Below are 26,676 nucleotides of genomic sequence, written 5' to 3' on the forward strand. Positions count from 1 at the left end.
TACCCTGCACGTCCTCGGTTTGGAAAGCAGCTGGAAGCGATCCTGCTCGCTTCCAGCTGCTTTCCGGTTATTGCAGTGATGCCTCGATATGGAGGCATCCTGCAATAACCTTTGGTAGCCATCCGGTGCAGAGAGAGCCACTCTGTGGCCCTCTCTGCACCGGAGATCGGTGGCTACCTGCGTTGGTGGGTGGGAGCCGGACCGGGAGGCGGGTGGCAGCCATCGATGGCCCTGGTTATGTGCAGGGGGGGCGGGATCGTGGGCGGGGACGAGCAGGGGCGCGCACGGACGCGCGCGCGTGCACGGGAGGGCGGGGGCGGGCGCGTGCACGGGGAGGGAGCGGGTGGGAACCGCTACACTACAGAAAATGATTTAATAAAAAATGTATAAATATCGAAATCTTTAAAAAAAAAAAAGATCAGCAAGGTGGTGGGGGTTTGTCTGTGTGGGGGGGGGGAAGCTACACTACAGAAAAAAGCCCCAAAAAAATAAAAAAAGCACTTTTTTTTGCAAACTGGGTACTGGCAGACAGCTGCCAGTACCCAAGATGGCCCCCAATGAGGCAGAGGGGAGGGTTAGAGAGCGGTTTTGGGGGGGATCAGGGAGGTTGGGGGCTAAGGGGGGGATCCTACACCCTAGCATATGTAAATATGCTAAAAAATTTTTTTATTTTTTTTAAAAAACCCTTTTATTTTAGTACTGGCAGACTTTCTGCCAGTACTTAAGATGGCGGGGACAATTGTGGGGTGGGGGAGGGAAGGGAGCTGTTTGGGAGGGATCAGGGGGTGGGATGTGTCAGGTGGGAGGCTGATCTCTACACTAAAGCTAAAATTAACCCTGCAAGCTCCCTACAAACTCCCTAATTAACCCCTTCACTGCTAGCCATAATACACGTGTGAGGCGCAGCAGGATTTAGCGGCCTTCTAATTACCAGAAAGCAACGCCAAAGTCATATATGTCTGCTATTTCTGAACAAAGGGGATCCCAGACAAGTATTTACAACCATTTGTGCCATAATTGCACAAGCTGTTTGTAAATTATTTCAGTGAGAAACCTAAAATTGTGAAAAATTTAACTTTTTTTTCAATTTGATCGCATTTGGCGGTGAAATGGTGGCATGAAATATACCAAAATGTGCCTAGATCAATACTTGGGGTTGTCTACTATACTACACTAAAGCTAAAATTAACCCTACAAGCTCCCTAAAAGCTCCCTAATTAACCCCTTAACTGCTGGGCATAATACACTTGTGGTGCGCAGTGGCATTTAGCGGCCTTCTAATTACCAAAAAGCAACGCCAAAGCCATATATGTCTGCTATTTCTGAACAAAGGGGATCCCAGAGAAGAATTTACAACCATGTATGCCATAATTGCACAAGTTGTTTGTAAATAATTTCAGTGAGAAACCAAAAGTTTGTGAAAAAATTTGTGAAAAAGTGAACGATTTTTTGTATTTGATCGCATTTGGCGGTGAAATGGTGGTATGAAATATACCAAAATTGTCCTAGATCAATACTTTGGGATGTCTACTAAAAAAAATATATATACATGTCAAGGGATATTCAGGGATTCCTGAAAGATATTAGTGTTCTAATGTAACTAGCGCTAATTTTGGAAAAAAGTGGTTTGGAAATAGCAAAGTGCTACTTGTATTTATGGCCCTGTAACTTGCACAAAAAGCAAAGAACATGTAAACATTGGGTATTTCTAAACTCAGGACAAAATTTTGAAACTATTTAGCATGGGTGTTTTTTGGTGGTTGTAGATATGTAACAGATTTTGGGGGTCAAAGTTAGAAAAAGTGTGTTTTTTTCAATTTTTCCTCATATTTTATATTTTTTTTTATAGTAAATTATAAGATATGATGAAAATAATGGTATCTTTAGAAAGTCCATTTAGTGGCGAGAAAAACGGTATATAATATGTGTGGGTACAGTAAATGAGTAAGAAGAAAATTACAGCTAAACACAAACACCGCAAAAATGTAAAAATAGCCTTGGTCCCAAACGGACAGAAAATGGAAAAGTGCTGTGGTCATTAAGGGGTTAAAGAATTCTTAATTTCTTAACAATTCATAAACTGTTTTCCTTTTATTTGTAAGATAGCTGTGTTTATAGTTATATGTAATTATCTTACTATTATTATTTTTATTAAATTATCTTCTCTTAACTTGTGCTGATCCCACTAATTCAGAGAACCCTATTGTTTATCATCAAGAGTGGAGACAGACCAGATTTTAAGTCTGTAAGGGCCTTCGGTACATAGACTGTCTCATGCAGGTATAGCCTAAAATCTGTTCTGTGTCCAGCCCTTGAGGATGAATGTTGGACAACCCTGTGCTAGTACATTAAGAAATCATTAAACACGGGACTTCCGGTTGGGCGGGGCATAGGAGCGTGCGGGTGAGTCTCCATGTCGGAGCCTCACAAACTACCGCCGAGATTAGCCCCAGAGAGCAGAGACCTAGACGGCATAACGCTGTCGGCGCTACCGAATCGCAACTAAAGAAAGCTGCGATCTCATACCAGAGAGGAGCATAACGGGCTCCTACGACGGGAAGGAGTGCTGCTGGAGAGGAGGAGTAGGACCTGGAGACCAGCGAAACAGCACGACAGACGGTAGAAGGGGAGAGCATACCCTTTTAATCTGAGAACCTTGGAGCAAAGCGCAGACCTCACAAAACAGCACAAGGGTAAAATCAGAGAAGCAGTGGTCAGACTGAGGACACAGAAAAATAAGAAGGTACCATAAAACTTGCTTGATAAAGGATATGATACAATTTATCTTCTTTTCTTTGGGCTAACTGCATGTAAAAGAATGAATAGACCTTGAGGGCTAAGTTGCAACTGGGGACATTGTTAAAAAGCTGTGGTAACAAGACACTGTGTAAGGGCATTTAATGTATGCCTATGAGATAGACAAATAAAAGAGGCTGGACATTAAAGAGAAAGGGGGAAAGGACAACACTCCTCTTTTCTCTCCTTCTGTTTTTTTTGTCTGCTTTGCTCCCTTCCCTCCCCCCCCACACCTATATTTTTCAACAACCCTCAGATATCACGCTATGTAAGGCCTGCTAGGTAACACTTAGCACAAAAAGACAGTAAGAGAATATTAGATGGAAAAGTACACATTCCCACTTAATATGCCTCCTAAAGGAAAAAGCGCAGAAAAAAAAAATCTGCGAATTCACAATTACAAACAAGTAATACTTCAATGGAAAGTTCTAGCTTTGAGCAGGGAGAATTTAACCCTATAACAGCTCAGCTAACTGACCTATCAGGAAAGATAGATAAAATTCAAACAGGACTGGAATGTGTTATGCAGGAATTAAAGCAAATCATAAGTAAAATAACAGAAATGGAACAAAGAATCTCAGACACAGAAGACCTACAGAGATACCAGGAAAACAAAATAGAGAAGATCCTGGAAGAAAATAAAATACTAACAACAAAAATAGAGGAGCTAGAAAATCGCTCACGACTAAACAACTTAAGAGTTGTAGGCCTACCAGAGTCGTTTCAATCCGAAAAATTAATGGAATTTGCTGAGAATATATTACCACAGCTCCTAAACTTAACAGGAGACTACAGTGCAGAAAGGGCACATCGACTGGGGATAAAAAGAGACGACAACAATGAAAAGAGACCCAGAGTGGTAATAATAAAATACCTAAATTTTAAATCAAAGACTGAGATATTAAGAGCATACAGGAATCAAGGAACCCTGCAACACCAAAGCAGCAAGCTATTACTATTTCAAGACTATACAGCAGAGGTATCAAAGAAACTAAAGCAATTTTCAACAATATGCTCTAAACTGGTGGAGGAGAAGAAGCCTTTTGCACTTATGCATCCTGCGAAGCTGAAAATATTTACGGGACACAGTTCAATAACTTTTAATAGCCCAGAAGAAGCACAGAGATATATGGAAAATGAAGAAACAAAGAAGAAAGTCAACGGAGCAGAATTACTATTAAGAAGATAGAAAATGCTTATAACTAAAAACTAAACCTCTCCTGTAGAACTGTTGGGAGCTGGAGAGAGGGGGAGAATATGTACTATTATGCAATGCTTGATATTTTTTTTTTGCTTGTTTTTTTTGTTTTCTCTCCCCAATTGTTGCGCACTACTTGTTTTTTTTTTTTTTTTTAAACAAGGTGGCACAGATACAAGAAATGTTGAGAATGTTTTTTTTTTTTTTTTTTTTCCGCTTGTTGCACACTACCCAATTTTTTTGGGCTGAAATACGGGTGTCACTGACACAAGCACTGCTGGGCTTTATTTTTTATTTTTTTGTTTGCGTTGTATTGAAGAGACACAGACACTATTTTGTTTTTGTTTGTTTTTTGCTTGTTCCACTTATCACTATTATTATTGATGGTTATCTTTTTTTTCTTTTTTTTAAGTCAAAAATAATGTACTAAGGATGATTAACATGAAAACAGGTCATATTAATGATAACCAGTAGTAAGCCACAACTTAGACACTAACATGTGATAAGAAACACAAAGAAATAATGTACTGCATATTATAGAACAATGTGAGTACACGTCTAAATATGGATGTTAATATTGAGCACAGGGAAAATATAAATGAGGTAACTATTGCACGAGGGATGTACACAGGATATAAAAAGTTTTTTTTTTTTTTTTTGTCACAAATATATGACTACACGCTGATGTTAGCAAAGAGTATTAGGCTCCTATGTTAAGAAGAACACATGTACTGAATTTAATGCACAAGGGTAAAACACAAGATTCTTAGATTAGAAGAGCCAAAAAAATGCACACTGACACAGATACGTTTTATTTATTTATTTATTTATTTTTATTATCTTTTTTTTTTTTTTTTTTTTTTTTTTTTTATGAATAATAGATAAGTTACAATCAAGATATGTGAAAGTGACACTAAAGTTGTATTAAAACAGAATTGCACTAGAAAGCAAGACACAGGATATATGGCTCAAGTGAAAGAGATTTATAAGTATTACTAAGCGTGAATTGTATTATAAAATACAATATGTGATATTGAGATAAAGAAAAGTTATTATATTCACATTTTCTAAAAAAAATTTTTTCTTTTTTTTTTTTTTCCCGTTCGCTCCCCCCCCCATCTGCCCATTGTTTGATCCCCGTCCTCTACAGGTTTTCTTGCGGAGGATGGGGAGCAAAAATAATGGCCTATACTGGAGAAACAAATACAGGTAGAGATTAATAGTCTAGTAAGTTATAAAAGAAATAAATGACTAAACTTATAACATGGAATGTAGGGGGGATCAACTCCCCCATTAAAAGAAAAGCAATTATAACTCAACTAAGAAAACTTAATATTGATATAGCGTGTCTCCAAGAGACACACCTGAATGACACAGAGCATATAAAACTAAAACAAAACTGGGTCAAAGAGGTACATTTTTCATCTTACAAAAAATCTGCTAGAGGCGTGGCCATATTGATTAGCAAAAAACTAAGTTATAGAATAAAGGAAGTAAAAACGGACCCAGAAGGTCGCTATGTAATGATAGCAATAGTAATAGATGGCAAAGAAATTTTGATCTGTAACTTATATGGCCCAAACAAAAAAGATAAGCAATTTTGGGAGAATATTCAGAAAGAATTAATAAAATACTCTAATATCGAGATAATAATGGCGGGGGATTTCAACCTGGCCCCAAAGACACAATTAGATAGAAAGAGAAAGGAGAATATAAGGAGAAACACAAATGGAAAAACCAATAAATATGAGGAAAAAACAATAAATGATATCCAAGGAACACTAGGGGTGGAAGATATATGGAGAATAACAAATCCAGATAGCTTGGAGTACACACATATTTCAAGAGTACACAACACACTATCTAGGATAGACCTCATACTGACTTCTAAAAGCCTTTGCAGAAATATATCAGATGTGACTGTTGGAGAAATGACTATATCTGATCATGCCCCAGTTACAATGACAATGAATCAAACAAGAAAGGGAAAAAAAAAAAAAAACAGATTCTTTTACCCAAATTACTTGAACAACTCAATAGGATTTAAAAAGTTTCTAGAGGAAAAATGGGATGAATATAGATCAAACAATATAGAATATATTAATAAACCGCAAACATTCTGGGAAGCAGCCAAAGCGACATTAAAGGCAGACATCACATCATACATAATACAAAATAACAAGAAAAGAACACAAAAAGAGAGAAGATTAGCAAGAGAGCTAGCGCAAGCATATGCGGAATATAGAGGCACACCCACACAAAACAATTTGACAAAATACTTTCAAGTAAAAAAACAGAGAAACGAATATATCATGGAACAAACACAATTTGACATAAGACGGAATAGTGGAAAATTTTATAGGTGGGGTAACAGAACTGGAAAGTATTTAGCAGCAACCACAAAAATTCAAAAACCTAAAAACACTATAAAGGCTATATTAAAAGGGAAAGAAATAAGTACTGACACAGAGACAATAATGGATACATTTAGAGACTACTATCAAAAGCTTTACAATACAGAGAGAATAAACGATAATAAGAACAAAAATTTATGGGAGAAAATTAAATTACCTAAGATAACGGAAGAATAACAAGACATGATAAACGCAAGAATAGAGAAAGAGGAAATACTAAGTGCCATTAAAAATTTACCAATAGCGAAAGCAGCTGGGCCAGATGGCCTCCCCATAGACTTTTACAAAACAATAATAGAAAAAGTAATAGATCCATTACACAACATATACACAAACATGTACAATGAGGAAGGCTCAATATCACAAATATTTAAGGCTACAAATATAGTGGTCATACCAAAAGAGGGAAAAGATTTAACATTACCTCAATCCTATAGACCCCTATCCCTAATAAATACTGACTATAAGATTCTCATGAAAATACTAGCTAAAAGAATGAATAATATTATAACAGATATCATAGGAAGAGAACAAGTGGGCTTTATAAATGGAAGATCATCCACAACACATGTGAGGACTATATTACAAATATTAGAAAAATATAGATTAAACAAAGAAATGAGATTAGAGAGGAAGCTGCCGGAGGCCTTCCTGCTGTCGATAGACGCAGAGAAGGCCTTCGACAGAGTTGAATGGGAACATATTGTAACTACACTCAAGGCGTTTAATTTTAAGGGCCCATTTCTGGAATTTATTATGAAATTATATACAAAAGCAGAAACACAGATAATAATAAACGGGGAAACATCCGAATCTATAACATTATTTCGCGGTACCCGACAAGGCTGCCCTCTATCACCATTATTGTTCGATCTATCACTGGAACCATTAATACACCTATTGAAACAAATACCGTTTGGTATCAAGATGGAAGATCTTGAGATAAAAGCAGCTTTATATGCAGACGATCTGATGCTGTTCGTTGCAAACCCACAAAAGCATATAAACCAGATTATTTTGAAAATAGAACAATATGGAGAGATATCAGGGTATAGAATTAATATCGCAAAATCCAAAATTTATTGGATACACAAAGGAAAAGACGATACGAAATATCCATTTGAAGTGGAAGATGATTATATAACATATTTGGGCATTAAACTGAATAACGATCCAGTTAAGACATATAAAATAAATTACCACCCACTTATCGTGCAAATTAAAAGAGATCTAAAGATATGGAGTAAATTATATTTAAACTTGACAGGGAGAATACAACTAATTAAGATGATGATATTGCCAAGGCTACTATACCCAATGCAAATGCTACCTTTTCTATTAAAGAAGGTAGACTTAATAAGTATAAATAAAATAATCAAAAACTTCATCTGGAAAGATAAGAAAGCGAGGATAAGCTTAAAGAAGCTGCAGGCTACCCAAGAATGTGGAGGTGCAGGATTACCTAATATTCAGTATTATAACTGGGCAATTCTATCAAAATATGCAATAGAATGGATAACGGAAAAAGGCCAGACAGTATGGCTAGAATTAGAACAGAAACTAGCCAACCCAATGAAGCTAACATTCCTGCTGTTTGCATCGACAAGGGAATTAACGAAAGAACAAAAGAATAATGCTATGATAAAAGATACCCTATGGGCATGGAAAAAAGTTAATAAACAATTAGAAACAACAAAAGAGATTATAATGTATATGCCAATACAGGGCAATCCCAGATTTGAACCTGGAAACTACTTTCCCTTTAAAAAAAAAAGACTGAAGCCCAATAATCAGACAAATTAAAGATGCAATGAACATGACAAAAGGAAACATTAAAACAATGCTAGAACTAACCGACCAAACGGATACCTTTAAGGGACAGATTTTACCATATCTACAAATAAAACATCTTATTCAGACAGAACTGGAAAATTTAAGGGAAAATACAGTAGAAAAGATAATGGAGAGCATTATTGAAAGAAGTAGAAAGTCAAAATACAAACTATCATTTATATACAAACAACTAATAAAAAAAGAATCAGACTTATGCTTAAGAGACATAATAAATAAGTGGGATAGGGCCACTTATACAGACACAGGGAAAGAAAGAATACTAAACTGCATAAAGATAGTAAAGAAATCAACATTGGATATGGGGTTAAGGGAATCGAATTTAAGATTACTACACCATGACTATATTACCCCCACAAGGAGAGCAAAATGGGATAATGGGACTAACCCAGTCTGCATAAAATGTAATAAAAGTACACCGGATATATTACACTATATCTGGCTATGTCCCAAAATTAGACAATTTTGGTACCAGGTAGCAACACTAATATCGCAAATAGTTAAAAATAAAATAATATTGGAACTAGAGAACATCCTATTTTTTAATATACCTAAAAAAATTAAAAAAGAGGAAAGGAGATTAACAACAATGATTATACTATTGTCAAGAAAGCTGATATTTAAATTTTGGATTGAAAAAAGAAAAAAACCTACGATTAGATATCTAAAAGAAATAATAATACAACAGATTAACATAGAAAGAGCAGACACCTTGGCTGACGTAGACAATAGAATCGGAATATTCTTTGAAAAATGGTCTCTATATGTAAAAAGTCAATCTATAGAATTTCAAAGGAAAATTTTAAAACCTTTTGAAAATACGGAATATTATTTGGAAGCACAAATTAGAGGAGAATGGAGCTTAATAACACACTGAGTGGAGGGGGGGGGGGATGAAGGAACCTGTTTATACATTTCTTCTTTTTTTTTTTTTTTTTCTCTCTTACTCCACTCACCTATGTGCTCACACCCCCATACAGAAACCAATGAAACAACTGATAGCCAAAGAAAGACTGCTTAGCAGAACTTAAAGGATGTATTTAAGAAATTATAAAATATAAACTGATCTGTTAACCCTTTCGTGACAGGGTTAAAGTGCCTACATCGGAACAACTGTTCCGATGTAGACAAATTGAAACTACGCGATCGTGCATACGATCGCGAGATTTCAATTATTGGATCGCATCTGGGGGGCGTCCCTACAATCCTAGGAACGCCCTCCAGACCGCGATTAAATCCCTGAAGCACAGAAGGCTTCAGGACAGCCGTTAGTTATGACGTTCCATTCCGTCATAACGGCTTTAAAGCCCAGTCTAATTATGACGGAATGGAACGGCATAACGGCTTTAAAAGGTTAAAGGAAGGAATCTTTAGAAACTATAAATTAAATGAAAACATAAACAAAAAATGAGGATGTTCCTAGAATGCATTATGGATACTAGCTAGAAAACTGTAACTTATTTTTTTTCTTTTTTAATCGCTCATCCCAATGTTGTAATATTTCTCTTTCTTTTCTTTTAATTGTTATTAATAAATAATAAAAAAAAAAAAAAAAAAAAAAAAGAAATCATTAAACACCCTATTGCTTTTGTGTAAGTTTCACTTTCCCTAGAAAGGCCAACAAGTAAATGGCCTTTACTGTCCCACATATATGCAGTTTACTGAATGTATTTTATTTAAAATCTGGAGAGGCTACAGCAGAGTTAATCAATGATGCTTATGGTTTACAGAAGCTGGATATTAACCTCACCGAGCTGCATCCAGTTCTCCAAACATTTAGTCAGAGCAAAGGCTTTGGAAAATCTGTCCGAATTGAAGACATGTTTTGGAATGTGATGAAGCTTCTTGGATTTACGTATGTATTTTTTATTTTTATTTTTTTCATTCTTAAAGGGACAGTCTAGTCAAAATTAAACTTCATGCTTCAGATAGGGCATGCAATTGTAAACAACCTTCCAATGTACTTTTATAATCAAATTTGCTTTGTTCTTTTGGTATCATTTCTTGAAAGGTAGGCTAATATGCTAGATTCTAAGTCCTTGAAAGCTGCCTCCTATCTCAGTGCATTTTGACCGTTTTTCACAGCTAGACAGCGCTAGTTTATATGTGCCATATAGATAATATTATGCTCACTCCCTTCAAGTTATTTATGATTCAGCACTGATTCGCTAAAATGCAAGTCTGTTAAAAGAAGTGAAATAAGGGGGCGAACTGCAGAGGCTTAGATACAAGATAATCACAGAGGTAAAAAGTATATTAATATAACCATGTTGTTGGTTATGTAAAACTGGGGAATGGGTAATAAAGGGATTAGCTATCTTTTTAAACAATAATAATTCTGGAGTACATTGTCCTTTTTAACTTCTAAAAAAATACAATGAGTGTATTATATAAAGAACAAATGATAGAAAATGGAATTATAAATGTCTAACTTTATATTCTACAGAATGTTAGCAATCTGTATAATAAGCAAAAATGTGCTAAAAAGATAACCAAGGTAAGAAAGTGTTATAAAATGATACTGCTTTATAACTGGACTGTTAGGTATGGTATTATAAAGATGATTAATTGAATAATAGTTATTCTTCTTAAAGAGACTGACCTCTTAAAAATGTAACTTTCATCTTTAGAGTGTGTGTGGTGGTGTTTTCTGCAGAGTAACCTCTATTTCTTTTGCAAGATGTACCGAGCCCATGGTTTCATCCTTACTTGTGGGATATTATCCTTCCCAACAGGAAGTGGCAAAGAGAGCACCCACAGCAGAGCTGTCTATATAGCTCCCCCCTTAACTCCACCCACCAGTCATTCTCTTTGCCAGCTCTAAGCAGGAAGGGTAAAGTGAAAGAGGTGATAAAATATTAGTTTTTATTTTCTTCAAGCAAGAGTTTGTTATTTTTAAATGGTACCGGTGTGTGCTATTTACTCTCAGGCAGTAGATGGATGAAGATTTCTGCCTAGAGGATGATGATCTTAGCATTTGTAACTAAGGTCCACTGCTGCCCACAGAAGCTGAGGAGTACAGGAAAACTTCAGTGTGAGGAACGGTTTCTTGCTATACAGCAATGAGGTATGTTCAGTAATTTTTTCTGGAGAGACTGTGATATTTCAGAAAGGCTGACAGTATCCCCATGAGGGGGAAGGGTAAGCAGTAATCCTAGATTTAATGGGGCGTTACTAAGCTTGCATAAGGGATAAACTTATGGTTGACACTCAGTTTGAATGATTTATAGTAGACATGTGCATGGCGAAAAAATTTGGTTCGGATCGATTCGGATTTTTACGAATTTTGGTTCGGATCGATTCGAATTCGGAAAAATTCGAATCAATTTGGTTCGGATTTGTTTCGGATTCGAATAAATTTGGTTCGGATTGGTTTCGGATTCATTCGGATTCGAATAAATTCGGTTCGGATTTGTTTCGGATTCATTCGGATTCTAATAAATTCGGTTCGTTTCGGAAATTCGGAATTTCGGTAAGTGTTAGGTGGGATTAGACTAGTATTATGTACTGTATATTAGGTGTAACCCATAGCAGAGTGATATAACCTAATATACTGTACAATACTAGTGTAATCCATGTCCATCCGAATCTACCGAATAAATCCGAAGTAATTCGGATTTATTCAGTAGATTCGGCACTATTTTAATTCGGAAATTCGTTTCGATCCGAATCTCTGAATTTTCCGAATTTCCGAACCGAATCGCACATATCTAATTTATAGCAAACGGTTGTGTGTTCTGGGAGTGCTGTTAATTAAGGGACAACTGTATTGAAGGTACACTTGGATTTTTGGGGTTTTTAGAACCCACATGGCTGGTTAAACGCTTGGTGTGTTTGTTTGAAGGCCTCAGTAACATTGAGTGAGATGGGCGGTGTCTATTTTCGCGCCTCAGTTGCGCAGTTGTTTCTCTGAACAAGCAGCAAGCTACAACACCGGAGGGTCCTGGTGAACTTCTTGGGCCTAATTGAAGCTTTATCCCCACATTATCAATCCCTAAGGGCAGGTAGGCGCCACAGCACAGCTGTGGCAAGGTGCTGACAGGGATTTTACCGGTTTTTAACACTTTGTCAATCCGGTTTCCTTATTTGGGGGTTAATCGTTTATTTTGCTTGTGGTGCAATCTTATTAAAGCTTAAGGGATCTGCTGTAAAAATTCCAAGCAATTTGAGGTATTTTTAACACTTGATTTAACGATTTTATCAAAGCGGGGTTTCTCTGAGTCGGTCATAGATACCTTGATTCAGGCTCGAAAGCCTGTCACCAGGAAAATCTATCATAAGATATGGCGTAAATATCTTTTCTTTCATGTAATTAGCAAGAGTCCATGAGCTAGTGACGTATGGGATATACATTCCTACCAGGAGGGGCAAAGTTTCCCAAACCTCAAAATGCCTATAAATACACCCCTCACCACACCCACAAATCAGTTTTACAAACTTTGCCTCCTATGGAGGTGGTGAAGTAAGTTTGTGCTAGATTCTACGTTGATATGCGCTCCGCAGCAGGTTGGAGCCCGGTTTTCCTCTCAGCGTGCAGTGAATGTCAGAGGGATGTGAGGAGAGTATTGCCTATTTGAATTCAATGATCTCCTTCTACAGGGTCTATTTAATAGGTTCTCTGTTATCGGTCGTAGAGATTCATCTCTTACCTCCCTTTTCAGATCGACGATATACTCTTATATATAACATTACCTCTACTGATTCTCGTTTCAGTACTGGTTTGGCTTTCTACTACATGTAGATGAGTGTCCTGGGGTAAGTAAGTCTTATTTTCTGTGACTCTCTAAGCTATGGTTGGGCACTTTTATATAAAGTTCTAAATATATGTATTCAAACATTTATTTGCCTTGACTCAGGATGTTCAACGTTCCTTATTGCAGACAGTTTCATATTTGGGATAATGCATATGAATCAATCATTTTTTTCTTACCTTAAAATTTGACTTTTTCCCTGTGGGCTGTTAGGCTCGCGGGGGCTGAAACTGCTTCATTTTATTGCGTCATTCTTGGCGCTTACTTTTTTGGTGCAATTTTTTTTTTCCTGTTTCCAGCGTCATACGTGTCGCCGGAAGTTGCGTAATTTTTGACGTTTTTTTGCGCCAAAAGTGTCGGCGTTCCGGATGTGGCGTCATTTTTGGCGCCAAAAGCATTTAGGCGCCAAATAATGTGGTCTCATTATTTATTGCTTCTGGTTGCTAGAAGCTTGTTCACTGGCATTTCTGTCATTTAAGGAATTTGTTCAATTTTGCTTTATATGTTGTTTTTTCTATTACATATTGCAAGATGTCCCAGATTGACACTGAGTCAGAAGATACTTCTGGAAAAACGCTGCCTGGTGCTGGATCTACTAAAGTTAAGTGTATCTGCTGTAAACTTGTGGTATCTATTCATCCAGCTGTTGTTTGTAATGAATGTCATGACAAACTTAATGCAGATAATATTTCCTTTAGTAATGTTACATTACCTGTTGCTGTTCCATCAACATCTAATACTCAGAGTGTTCCTGTTAACATAAGAGATTTTGTTTCTAAATCCATTAAGAAGGCTATGTCTGTTATTCCTCCTTCTAGTAAACGTAAAAGGTCTTTTAAAACTTCTCATTTTTCAGATGAATTTTTAAATGAACATCATCATTCTGATTCTGATAATGGTTCCTCTGGTTCAGAGGATTCTGTCTCAGAGGTTGATGCTGATAAATCTTCATATTTATTCAAAATGGAATTTATTCGTTCTTTACTTGAAGAAGTCTTAATTGCATTAGAAATAGAGGATTCTGGTCCTCTTGATACTAAATCTAAACGTTTAAATAAGGTTTTTAAATCTCCTGTAGTTATTCCAGAAGTTTTTCCTGTCCCTGATGCTATTTCTGAAGTAATCTCCAGGGAATGGAATAATTTGGGTAATTCATTTACTCCTTCTAAATGTTTTAAGCAATTATATCCTGTGCCATCTGACAGATTAGAATTTTGGGACAAAATCCCTCTACTCTTGCTAAACATACTACTATTCCTACGGCAGATAGTACTTCCTTTAAGGATCCCTTAGATAGGAAGATTGAATCCTTTCTAAGAAAAGCTTACTTATGTTCAGGTAATCTTCTTAGACCTGCTATATCTTTAGCGGATGTTGCTGCAGCTTCAACTTTTTGGTTAGAAGCTTTAGCGCAACAAGTAACAGATCATAATTCTCATAGCATTGTTAATCTTCTTCAACATGCTAATAAAATCCAGCAAAGGCTCAAGCATTTCTGAAATGTGTTGCACATCTAGAGTTGGCTGGAGTAATTATGCCAGTTCCAGTTCTGGAACAGGGGCTGGGGTTTTATTCAAATCTCTTCATTGTACCAAAGAAGGAGAATTCCTTCAGACCAGTTCTGGATCTAAAAATATTGAATCGTTATCTAAGGATACCAACATTCAAAATGGTAACTATAAGGACTATCCTGCCTTTTGTTCAGCAAGGGCATTATATATCCACAATAGATTTACAGGATGCATATCTGCATATTCCGATTCATCCAGATCACTATCAGTTTCTGAGATTCTCTTTCCTAGACAAGCATTACCAGTTTGTGGCTCTGCCGTTTGGCCTAGCAACAGCTCCAAGAATTTTTACAAAGGTTCTCGGTGCCCTTCTGTCTGTAATCAGAGAACAGGGTATTGTGGTATTTCCTTATTTGGACGATATCTTGGTACTTGCTCAGTCTTCACATTTAGCAGAATCTCATACGAATCGACTTGTGTTGTTTCTTCAAGATCATGGTTGGAGGATCAATTTACCGAAAAGTTCATTGATTCCTCAGACAAGGGTAACCTTTTTAGGTTTCCAGATAGATTCAGCGTCCATGTCTCTGACAGACAAGAGACGTCTAAAATTGATCTCAGCTTGTCGAAACCTTCAATCACAATCATTCCCTTCGGTAGCCTTATGCATGGAAATTCTAGGTCTTATGACTGCTGCATCGGACGCGATCCCCTTTGCTCGTTTTCACATGCGACCTCTTCAGCTCTGTATGCTGAACCAGTGGTGCAGGGATTACACAAAGATATCTCAATTAATATCTTTAAAACCGATTGTACGACACTCTCTGACGTGGTGGACAGATCACCATCGTTTAGTTCAGGGGGCTTCTTTTGTTCTTCCGACCTGGACTGTAATTTCAACAGATGCAAGTCTGACAGGTTGGGGAGCTGTTTGGGGGTCTCTGACAGCACAAGGGGTTTGGGAATCTCAGGAGGTGAGATTACCAATCAATATTTTGGAACTCCGTGCAATTTTCAGAGCTCTTCAGTCATGGCCTCTTCTAAAGAGAGAATCGTTCATTTGTTTTCAGACAGACAATGTCACAACTGTGGCATACATCAATCATCAAGGAGAGACTCACAGTCCTCTGGCTATGAAAGAAGTATCTCGGATACTGGTATGGGCGGAATCCAGCTCCTGTCTAGTTTCTGCGGTTCATATCCCAGGTATAGACAATTGGGAAGCGGATTATCTCAGTCGCCAAACGTTACATCCGGGCGAATGGTCTCTTCACCCAGAGGTATTTCTTCAGATTGTTCAAATGTGGGGACTTCCAGAAATAGATCTGATGGCTTCTCATCTAAACAAGAAACTTCCCAGGTATCTGTCCAGATCCAGGGATCCTCAAGCGGAAGCAGTGGATGCATTGTCACTTCCTTGGAAGTATCATCCTGCCTATATCTTTCCGCCTCTAGTTCTTCTTCCAAGAGTAATCTCCAAGATTCTGAAGGAATGCTCGTTTGTTCTGCTGGTGGCTCCAGCATGGCCTCACAGGTTTTGGTATGCGGATCTTGTCCGGATGGCCTCTTGCCAACCGTGGACTCTTCCGTTAAGACCAGACCTTCTGTCGCAAGGTCCTTTTTTCCATCAGGATCTCAAATCCTTAAATTTAAAGGTATGGAGATTGAACGCTTGATTCTTAGTCAGAGGTTTCTCTGACTCTGTGATTAATACTATGTTACAGGCTCGTAAATCTGTATCTAGGAAGATATATTATTGAGTCTGGAAGACTTACATTTCTTGGTGTCTTTCTCATCATTTTTCCTGGCATTCTTTTAGAATTCCGAGAATTTTACAGTTTCTTCAGGATGGTTTGGATAAAGGTTTGTCTGCAAGTTCCTTGAAAGGACAAATCTCTGCTCTTTCTGTTCTTTTTCACAGAAGGATTGCTAATCTTCCTGATATTCATTGTTTTGTACAAGCTTTAGTTCGTATAAAACCTGTCATTAAGTCAATTTCTCCTCCTTGGAGTTTGAATTTGGTTCTGGGGGCTCTTCAAGCTCCTCAGTTTGAACCTATGCATTCGCTGGACATTAAATTACTTTCTTGGAAAGTTTTGTTTCTTTTGGCCATCTCTTCTGCTAGAAGAGTTTCTGAATTGTCTGCTCTTTCTTGTGAGTCTCCTTTTCTCATTTTTCATCAGGATAAGGCGGTGTTGCGGACTTCTTTTAAATTTTTACCTAAGGTTGTGAATTCTAACAACATTAGTAGAGAAATTGTGGTTCCTTCATTGTGTCCTAATCCTAAGAATTCTAAGGAAAGATCGTTGCATTCTTTGGATGTAGTTAGAGCTTTGAAATATTATGTTGAAGCTACTAAGAATTTCCGAAAGACTTCTAGTCTATTTGTTATCTTTTCCGGTTCTAGGAAGGGTCAGAAGGCTTCTGCCATTTCTTTGGCGTCTTGGTTAAAGTCTTTGATTCATCATGCTTATGTCGAGTCGGGTAAAGCTCCGCCTCAAAGGATTACAGCTCATTCTACTAGGTCAGTTTCTACTTCCTGGGCGTTTAGGAATGAAGCTTCGGTTGATCAGATTTGCAAAGCAGCAACTTGGTCTTCTTTGCATACTTTTACTAAATTCTACCATTTTTATGTGTTTTCTTCTTCTGAAGCAGTTTTTGGTAGAAAAGTAGTTCAGGCAGCTTTTTCAGTTTGAATCTTCTGCTTATAATTTCAGTTGTTTTCATTATAAGATTTAAACTTTGTTTTGGGTGTGGATTATTTTCAGCGGAATTGGCTGTCTTTATTTTATCCCTCCCTCTCTAGTGACTCTTGCGTGGAAGATCCACATCTTGCGTAGTCATTATCCCATACGTCACTAGCTCATGGACTCTTGCTAATTACATGAAAGAAAACATAATTTATGTAAGAACTTACCTGATAAATTCATTTCTTTCATATTAGCAAGAGTCCATGAGGCCCACCCTTTTTTGTGTGGTGGTTGTGATTTTTTTGTATAAAGCACAATTATTCCAATTCCTTATTTTTTATGCTTTCGCACTTTTTTCTTATCACCCCACTTCTTGGCTATTCGTTAAACTGATTTGTGGGTGTGGTGAGGGGTGTATTTATAGGCATTTTGAGGTTTGGGAAACTTTGCCCCTCCTGGTAGGAATGTATATCCCATACGTCACTAGCTCATGGACTCTTGCTAATATGAAAGAAATGAATTTATCAGGTAAGTTCTTACTTAAATTATGTTTTTTGGTGCGAATCCAAAGGCTACTCATGGAGTAAGATCAGGATTCCTAGGATTTTGTCTTTTCTCCAAGAGGGATTGGAGAAAGGATTGTCAGCTAGTTCCTTAAAAGGACAGATATCTGCTTTGTCTATTCTTTTGCACAAGCGTCTGGCAGATGTTCCAAACGTTCAGGCTTTTTGTCAGGCTTTAGTTAGAATCAAGCCTGTGTTTAAACCTGTTGCTCCGTTTGAACCCATGCATTCCATAGATATTAAGCTTCTATCTTGGAAAGTTCTGTTTCTAGTTGCTATCTCTTCAGCTCAATGAGTTTCTGAACTATCTGCATTACAATGTGATACGCCTTATCTTGTTTTCCATGCTGATAAGGTGGTTTTGCGTACCAAACCTGGGTTCCTCCCTAAGGTTGTTACTAACAGGAATATCAATCAGGAAATTGTTGTTCCTTATATGTGTCCTAATCCTTCTTCTAAGAAGGAACGTTTGTTGCACAACTTGGATGTGGTTCGTGCTTTGAAGTTTTATTTGCAGGCAACCAAAGATTTTCGTCAAACATCTTCTTTGTTGTCTATTCTGGAAAGCGTAGGGGTCAAAAGGCTACGGCTACCTCTCTCTTTCCTTTTGGCTGAAAAGCATCATCCGTTTGGCTTATGAGACTGCTGGACAGCAGCCTCCTGAAAGAATTACTGCTCACTCTACTAGAGCGGTGGCTTCCACATGTGCTTTTAAGAATGATGCTTCTGTTGAACAAATTTGTAAGGCTGCGACTTGGTCTTCCCTTCATACCTTTTCCAAATTTTAAAAATTTGATACTTTTGCTTCTTCGGAGGCTATTTTTGGGAGAAAGGTTTTGCAAGCAGTGGTGCCTTCTGTTTAGGTTCCTGTCTTGTCCCTCCCTTCATCCGTGTCCTAAAGCTTTGGTATTGGTATCCCACAAGTAAGGATGAAACTGTAGACTCGGTACATCTTGCAAAAGAAAACAAAATTTATGCTTACCTGATAAATTTCTTTCTTTTGCGATGTACCGAGTCCACGGCCCGCCCTGTCTATTCAAGACAGATAGTATTTTTTATTGTAAACTTCAGTCACCTATGCCCCTTATAGTTTCTCCTTTTTCTTCCTTGGCCTTCAGTCGAATGACTGGGGGGGTGGAGTTAATGGGGGAGCTATATAGACAGCTCTGCTGTGGGTGCTCTCTTTGCCACTTCCTGTTGGGAAGGATAATATCCCACAAGTAAGGATGAAACCGTGGACTCGGTACATCGCAAAAGAAAGAAATTTATCAAGTAAGCATAAATTTTGTTTTTACAAAAAATAAAATTTTAAATATATATATATATATATATATATATATATATATAGATATATATATAGATATATATATATAGATATATATATAGATATATATATAGATATATATATAGATATATATATAGATATATATATAGATATATATATAGATATATAGATATATATATATATATAGATATATATATATATATATATACACTATATATATATATATATATATATATATATATATATATATATATATATATATATATATATATATATATATATATTCAAGTTCAAAGTAGACAAGCACTCCAGAAATCCAATCTCAAGTGCCCAGGGTGCAACAGATAGGCAAATAGAAACAAAGGAGAGTGCACTCGCCAGGACTTTTCAGAATTTTATTCCAAATATGTGAACGTTTTCGGGGGATTAGCCCCTTCCTCAGACATACAAAAATACAATGTGAATAAACCCACACAGGACACCCTTATGTAAGGTAGGCCAACCAATCACTCGCTCTCCAGAATAGGGTGCTACCCACCAAGTGATGTCACCCCTCCAGCAACGAATAAGAGTGGCCTAGTAAGGCACATAATTAAACCAAGTAAAGCACATAGGTAAAAGTTAAGCACATAGGTAAAAATAAACACATAGGTACAAATTACCACAAAATGTCCATATGTACTGAACAGACATGACAAAATATGTGTAGGAAGCCTAATGGGGCAATATGCAGCATAATAAACAATATGCAGTATGATAAACAAAAGCCTCCAATCATTATCAAAATGTCACCTCCTATAACCTAGCCTAATAGAGCAAAGAAATGTACTTATACTTGTAAACAGGGGCTACCTTATTAGGCACAATAAGCAATCACATTATATGTAGTAATAATGAGCTAACGATAAGAAAAGCCATATACCAAACCTGTTACGGTTAACCAGCACTGGGGGGCCCTGACCGCTTACAGAAAGACCGGGAATACAGGCTATTTCTCCAACATAGGTGTGTCCGGTCCACGGCGTCATCCTTACTTGTGGGATATTCTCCTCCCCAACAGGAAATGGCAAAGAGCCCAGCAAAGCTGGTCACATGATCCCTCCTAGGCTCCGCCTACCCCAGTCATTCTCTTTGCCGTTGTACAGGCAACATCTCCACGGAGATGGCTTAGAGTTTTTTAGTGTTTAACTGTAGTTTTTATTATTCAATCAAGAGTTTGTTATTTTGAAATAGTGCTGGTATGTACTATTTACTCAGAAACAGAAAAGAGATGAAGATTTCTGTTTGTATGAGGAAAATGATTTTAGCAACCGTAACTAAAATCCATGGCTGTTCCACACAGGACTGTTGAGAGCTATTAACTTCAGTTGGGGGAACAGTATGCAGTCTCTTGCTGCTTGAGGTATGACACATTCTAACAAGACGATGTAATGCTGGAAGCTGTCATTTTCCCTATGGGATCCGGTAAGCCATGTTTATTACGATCATAAATAAGGGCTTCACAAGGGCTTATTAAGACTGTAGACTTTTCTGGGCTAAATCGATTCATTATTAACACATATTTAGCCTTGAGGAATCATTTTATCTGGGTATTTGATATAAGAATATCGGCAGGCACTGTATTAGACACCTTTTTCCTTAGGGGCTTTCCCAATGCATAAGCAGAGCCTCATTTTCGCGCCGGTGTGGCGCACTTGTTTTTGAGAAGCATGGCATGCAGTCGCATGTGTGAGGAGCTCTGATACTTAGAAAAGACTTTCTGAAGGCGTCATTTGGTATCGTATTCCCCTTTGGGCTTGGTTGGGTCTCAGCAAAGCAGATACCAGGGACTGTAAAGGGGTTAAAGTTTAAAACGGCTCCGGTTCCGTTATTTTAAGGGTTAAAGCTTCCAAATTTGGTGTGCAATACTTTTAAGGCTTTAAGACACTGTGGTGAAAATTTGGTGAATTTTGCACAATTCCTTCATGTTTTTTCGCAATTGCAGTAATAAAGTGTGTTCAGTTTAATATTTAAAGTGACAGTAACGGTTTTATTTTAAAACGTTTTTGTACTTTGTTATCAAGTTTATGCCTGTTTAACATGTCTGAACTACCAGATAGACTGTGTTCTGAATGTGGGGAAGCCAGAATTCCTATTCATTTAAATAAATGTGATTTATGTGATAATGACAATGATGCCCAAGATGATTCCTCAAGTGAGGGGAGTAAGCATGGTACTGCATCATTCCCTCCTTCGTCTACACGAGTCTTGCCCACTCAGGAGGCCCCTAGTACATCTAGCGCGCCAATACTCCTTACTATGCAACAATTAACGGCTGTAATGGATAATTCTGTCAAAAACATTTTAGCCCAAATGAACACTTGTCAGCGTAAGCGCGGCTGCTCTGTTTTAGATACTGAAGAGCATGGCAACGCTGATACTAATATCTCTGAAGGGCCCCTAACCCAGTCTGATGGGGCCAGGGAGGTTTTGTCTGAGGGAGAAATTACTGATTCAGGGAACATTTCTCAACAGGCTGAACCTGATGTGATTGCTTTTAAATTTAAGTTGGAACATCTCCGCATTCTGCTTAAGGAGGTATTATCCACTCTGGATGATTGTGACAAGTTGGTCATCCCAGAGAAACTATGTAAAATGGACAAGTTCCTAGAGGTGCCGGGGCTCCCAGAAGCTTTTCCTATACCCAAGCGGGTGGCGGACATTGTTAATAAAGAATGGGAAAGGCCCGGTATTCCTTTCGTCCCTCCCCCCATATTTAAAAAATTGTTTCCTTTGGTCGACCCCAGAAAGGACTTATGGCAGACAGTCCCCAAGGTCGAGGGAGCGGTTTCCACTTTAAACAAACGCACCACTATACCCATAGAGGATAGTTGTGCTTTCAAAGATCCTATGGATAAAAAATTAGAAGGTTTGCTTAAAAAGATGTTTGTTCAGCAGGGTTACCTTCTACAACCAATTGCATGTATTGTCCCTGTCGCTACAGCCGCATGTTTCTGGTTCGATGAGCTGATAAAGGCGGTCGATAGTGATTCTCCTCCTTATGAGGAGATTATGGACAGAATCAATGCTCTCAAATTGGCTAATTCTTTCACCCTAGACGCCACTTTGCAATTGGCTAGGTTAGCGGCTAAGAATTCTGGGTTTGCTATTGTGGCGCACAGAGCGCTTTGGTTGAAATCTTGGTCGGCTGATGCGTCTTCCAAGAACAAGAAGGATTGGAAAAAGGCTACTTAACATTCCTTTCAAGGGGAAAACGCTGTTTGGCCCTGACTTGAAAGAGATTATCTCTGATATCACTGGGGGTAAGGGCCACGCCCTTCCTCAGGATCGGCCTTTCAAGGCAAAAAATAAACCTAATTTTCGTCCCTTTCGTAGAAATGGACCAGCCCGAGGTGCTACGTCCTCTAAGCAAGAGGGTAATACTTCTCAAGCCAAGCCAGCTTGGAGACCAATGCAAGGCTGGAACAAGGGAAAGCAGGCCAAGAAACCTGCCACTGCTACCAAGACTGCATGAAATGTTGGCCCCCGATCCGGGACCGGATCTGGTGGGGGGCAGACTCTCTCTCTTCGCTCAGGCTTGGGCAAGAGATGTTCTGGATCCTTGGGCGCTAGAAATAGTCTCCCAAGGTTATCTTCTGGAATTCAGGGGACTTCCCCCAAGGGGGAGGTTCCACAGGTCTCAGTTGTCTTCAGACCACATAAAAAGACAGGCATTCTTACATTGTGTAGAAGACCTGTTAAAAATGGGAGTGATTCATCCTGTTCCATTGGGAGAACAAGGGATGGGGTTCTACTCCAATCTGTTCATAGTTCCCAAAAAAGAGGGAACGTTCAGACCAATCTTAGATCTCAAGATCTTAAACAAGTTTCTCAAGGTTCCATCGTTCAAGATGGAAACCATTCGAACTATTCTTCCTTCCATCCAGGAAGGTCAATTCATGACCACGGTGGATTTAAAGGATGCGTATCTACATATTCCTATCCACAAGGAACATCATCGGTTCCTAAGGTTCGCATTCCTGGACAAGCATTACCAGTTCGTGGCGCTTCCTTTCGGATTAGCCACTGCTCCAAGGATTTTCACAAAGGTACTAGGGTCCCTTCTAGCTGTGCTAAGACCAAGGGGCATTGCTGTAGTACCTTACTTGGACGACATTCTGATTCAAGCGTCGTCCCTTCCTCAAGCAAAGGCTCACACGGACATCGTCCTGGCCTTTCTCAGATCTCACGGATGGAAAGTGAACGTGGAAAAGAGTTCTCTATCTCCGTCAACAAGGGTTCCCTTCTTGGGAACAATAATAGACTCCTTAGAAATGAGGATATTTCTGACAGAGGCCAGAAAAACAAAGCTTCTAGACTCTTGTCGGATACTTCATTCCGTTCCTCTTCCTTCCATAGCTCAGTGCATGGAAGTGATCGGTTTGATGGTAGCGGCTATGGACATAGTTCCTTTTGCGCGCATTCATCTAAGACCATTACAACTGTGCATGCTCAGTCAGTGGAATGGGGATTATACAGACTTGTCTCCGAAGATACAAGTAAATCAGAGGACCAGAGACTCACTCCGTTGGTGGCTGTCCCTGGACAACCTGTCACAAGGGATGACATTCCGCAGACCAGAGTGGGTCATTGTCACGACCGACGCCAGTCTGATGGGCTGGGGCGCGGTCTGGGGATCCCTGAAAGCTCAGGGTCTTTGGTCTCGGGAAGAATCTCTTCTACCGATAAATATTCTGGAACTGAGAGCGATATTCAATGCTCTCAGGGCTTGGCCTCAGCTAGCGAGGGCCAAGTTCATACGGTTTCAATCAGACAACATGACAACTGTTGCGTACATCAACCATCAGGGGGGAACAAGGAGTTCCCTAGCGATGGAAGAAGTGACCAAAATCATTCTATGGGCGGAGTCTCACTCCTGCCACCTGTCCGCTATCCATATCCCAGGAGTGGAAAATTGGGAAGCGGATTTTCTGAGTCGTCAGACATTGCATCCGGGGGAGTGGGAACTCCATCCGGAAATCTTTGCCCAAGTCACTCAGCTGTGGGGCATTCCAGACATGGATCTGATGGCCTCTCGTCAGAACTTCAAAGTTCCTTGCTACGGGTCCAGATCCAGGGATCCCAAGGCGGCTCTAGTGGATGCACTGGTAGCACCTTGGACCTTCAAACTAGCTTATGTGTTCCCGCCGTTCCCTCTCATCCCCAGGCTGGTAGCCAGGATCAATCAGGAGAGGGCGTCGGTGATCTTGATAGCTCCTGCGTGGCCACGCAGGACTTGGTATGCAGATCTGGTGAATATGTCATCGGCTCCACCTTGGAAGCTACCTTTGAGACGAGACCTTCTTGTTCAGGGTCCGTTCGAACATCCGAACCTGGTTTCACTCCAGCTGACTGCTTGGAGATTGAACGCTTGATCTTCTCGAAGCGAGGGTTCTCAGATTCTGTTATCGATACTCTTGTTCAGGCCAGAAAGCCTGTAACTAGAAAGATTTACCACAAAATTTGGAAAAAATATATCTGTTGGTGTGAATCTAAAGGATTCCCTTGGGACAAGGTTAAGATTCCTAAGATTCTATCCTTCCTTCAAGAAGGATTGGAAAAAGGATTATCTGCAAGTTCCCTGAAGGGACAGATTTCTGCCTTGTCTGTGTTACTTCACAAAAAGCTGGCAGCTGTGCCAGATGTTCAAGCCTTTGTTCAGGCTCTGGTTAGAATTAAGCCTGTTTACAAACCTTTGACTCCTCCTTGGAGTCTCAATTTAGTTCTTTCAGTTCTTCAGGGGGTTCCGTTTGAACCCTTACATTCCGTTGATATTAAGTTATTATCTTGGAAAGTTTTGTTTTTAGTTGCAATTTCTTCTGCTAGAAGAGTTTCAGAATTATCTGCTCTGCAGTGTTCTCCTCCTTATCTGGTGTTCCATGCAGATAAGGTGGTTTTACGTACTAAACCTGGTTTTCTTCCAAAAGTTGTTTCTAACAAAAACATTAACCAGGAGATTATCGTACCTTCTCTGTGTCCGAAACCAGTTTCAAAGAAGGAACGTTTGTTGCACAATTTGGATGTTGTTCGCGCTCTAAAATTCTATTTAGATGCTACAAAGGATTTTAGACAAACATCTTCCTTGTTTGTTGTTTATTCTGGTAAAAGGAGAGGTCAAAAAGCAACTTCTACCTCTCTCTCTTTTTGGATTAAAAGCATCATCAGATTGGCTTACGAGACTGCCGGACGGCAGCCTCCCGAAAGAATCACAGCTCATTCCACTAGGGCTGTGGCTTCCACATGGGCCTTCAAGAACGAGGCTTCTGTTGATCAGATATGTAGGGCAGCGACTTGGTCTTCACTGCACACTTTTACCAAATTTTACAAGTTTGATACTTTTGCTTCTTCTGAGGCTATTTTTGGGAGAAAGGTTTTGCAAGCCGTGGTGCCTTCCATTTAGGTGACCTGATTTGCTCCCTCCCTTCATCCGTGTCCTAAAGCTTTGGTATTGGTTCCCACAAGTAAGGATGACACCGTGGACCGGACACACCTATGTTGGAGAAAACAGAATTTATGTTTACCTGATAAATTACTTTCTCCAACGGTGTGTCCGGTCCACGGCCCGCCCTGGTTTTTTTAATCAGGTCTGATAATTTATTTTCTTTAACTACAGTCACCACGGTACCATATGGTTTCTCCTATGCAAATATTCCTCCTTAACGTCGGTCGAATGACTGGGGTAGGCGGAGCCTAGGAGGGATCATGTGACCAGCTTTGCTGGGCTCTTTGCCATTTCCTGTTGGGGAGGAGAATATCCCACAAGTAAGGATGACGCCGTGGACCGGACACACCGTTGGAGAAAGTAATTTATCAGGTAAACATAAATTCTGTTTTCAAACCAGAGCGCAACGGACCGGTTGCTATGGCAACCCTGTGTAAACAAAGCAGGATTGCGCTGTAGTAAGCTAGCTAGAAGTGTCCTATGCGCATCGCTATGTGCAGTGCCCTCAAGCATCAAAGGAAAAAAGGATGCTGATAGTGACAGGAGCCAGATAATACACGGAATACCCACAAGAGTCTGCAGGTAGATACCAGGGCAAAAACTAAATGAGCGCCAGCGCAGCAATATTAGGGAGCCCTGTCAGAGTGGGACATAATATACTGGGGTCATATATATAGAGGGCACAAAAACAACTCAATTATCACTAATATCTAGGGAAAGATATAAGGGGTCATGATAGGGATACAATGTTATACATCGTGTGCTGAAAGGAAATGCTAGTAAGTAACACCAAAAGGTGTCTAACAAGAAAAGCAAGTACAAGTAACAAGAATGCAAATACATGTTTAAAAATAATAATACTAATAAACACGGCCATCCTAGCTACCCAGTATAAGACCTTCCACTTAAGTACAATACAGGTATAGTAAGACATATCAATGGACTATAGCATGTTTCATAGACACACCTGCCAGTCCAAATGCATATTAAGTCCTTTGGGTATAAGTGTCTCCAAAACAAAAGTCCAGCGGGCTTCCTTCCTTAGTAGAAGGGTATTTCTGTCTCCACCCCTAGTTAAAGGGGGTACATGATCAATAATAGTATATCTGAGATCTTTGACCGTGTGGTGGTTGTCA

General features: G+C 39.0%; 1 protein-coding gene across 1 annotated transcript in view; it reads left to right on the forward strand.

The window, feature by feature from the left end:
* MYBBP1A (MYB binding protein 1a) overlaps nucleotides 1-26,676 on the forward strand; it is a 203,715-nt gene that overhangs the window by 169,821 nt on the left and 7,218 nt on the right. Inside the window, exon 26 of the mRNA XM_053707495.1 lies at nucleotides 9,990-10,114. Coding sequence (XP_053563470.1) covers nucleotides 9,990-10,114 — 125 coding nt within the window. The remainder of the gene's footprint in view (nucleotides 1-9,989; nucleotides 10,115-26,676) is intronic.

This window comes from Bombina bombina, chromosome 3 (genome assembly GCF_027579735.1).
Source record: "Bombina bombina isolate aBomBom1 chromosome 3, aBomBom1.pri, whole genome shotgun sequence".
NCBI classification, from domain to species: domain Eukaryota; kingdom Metazoa; phylum Chordata; class Amphibia; order Anura; family Bombinatoridae; genus Bombina; species Bombina bombina.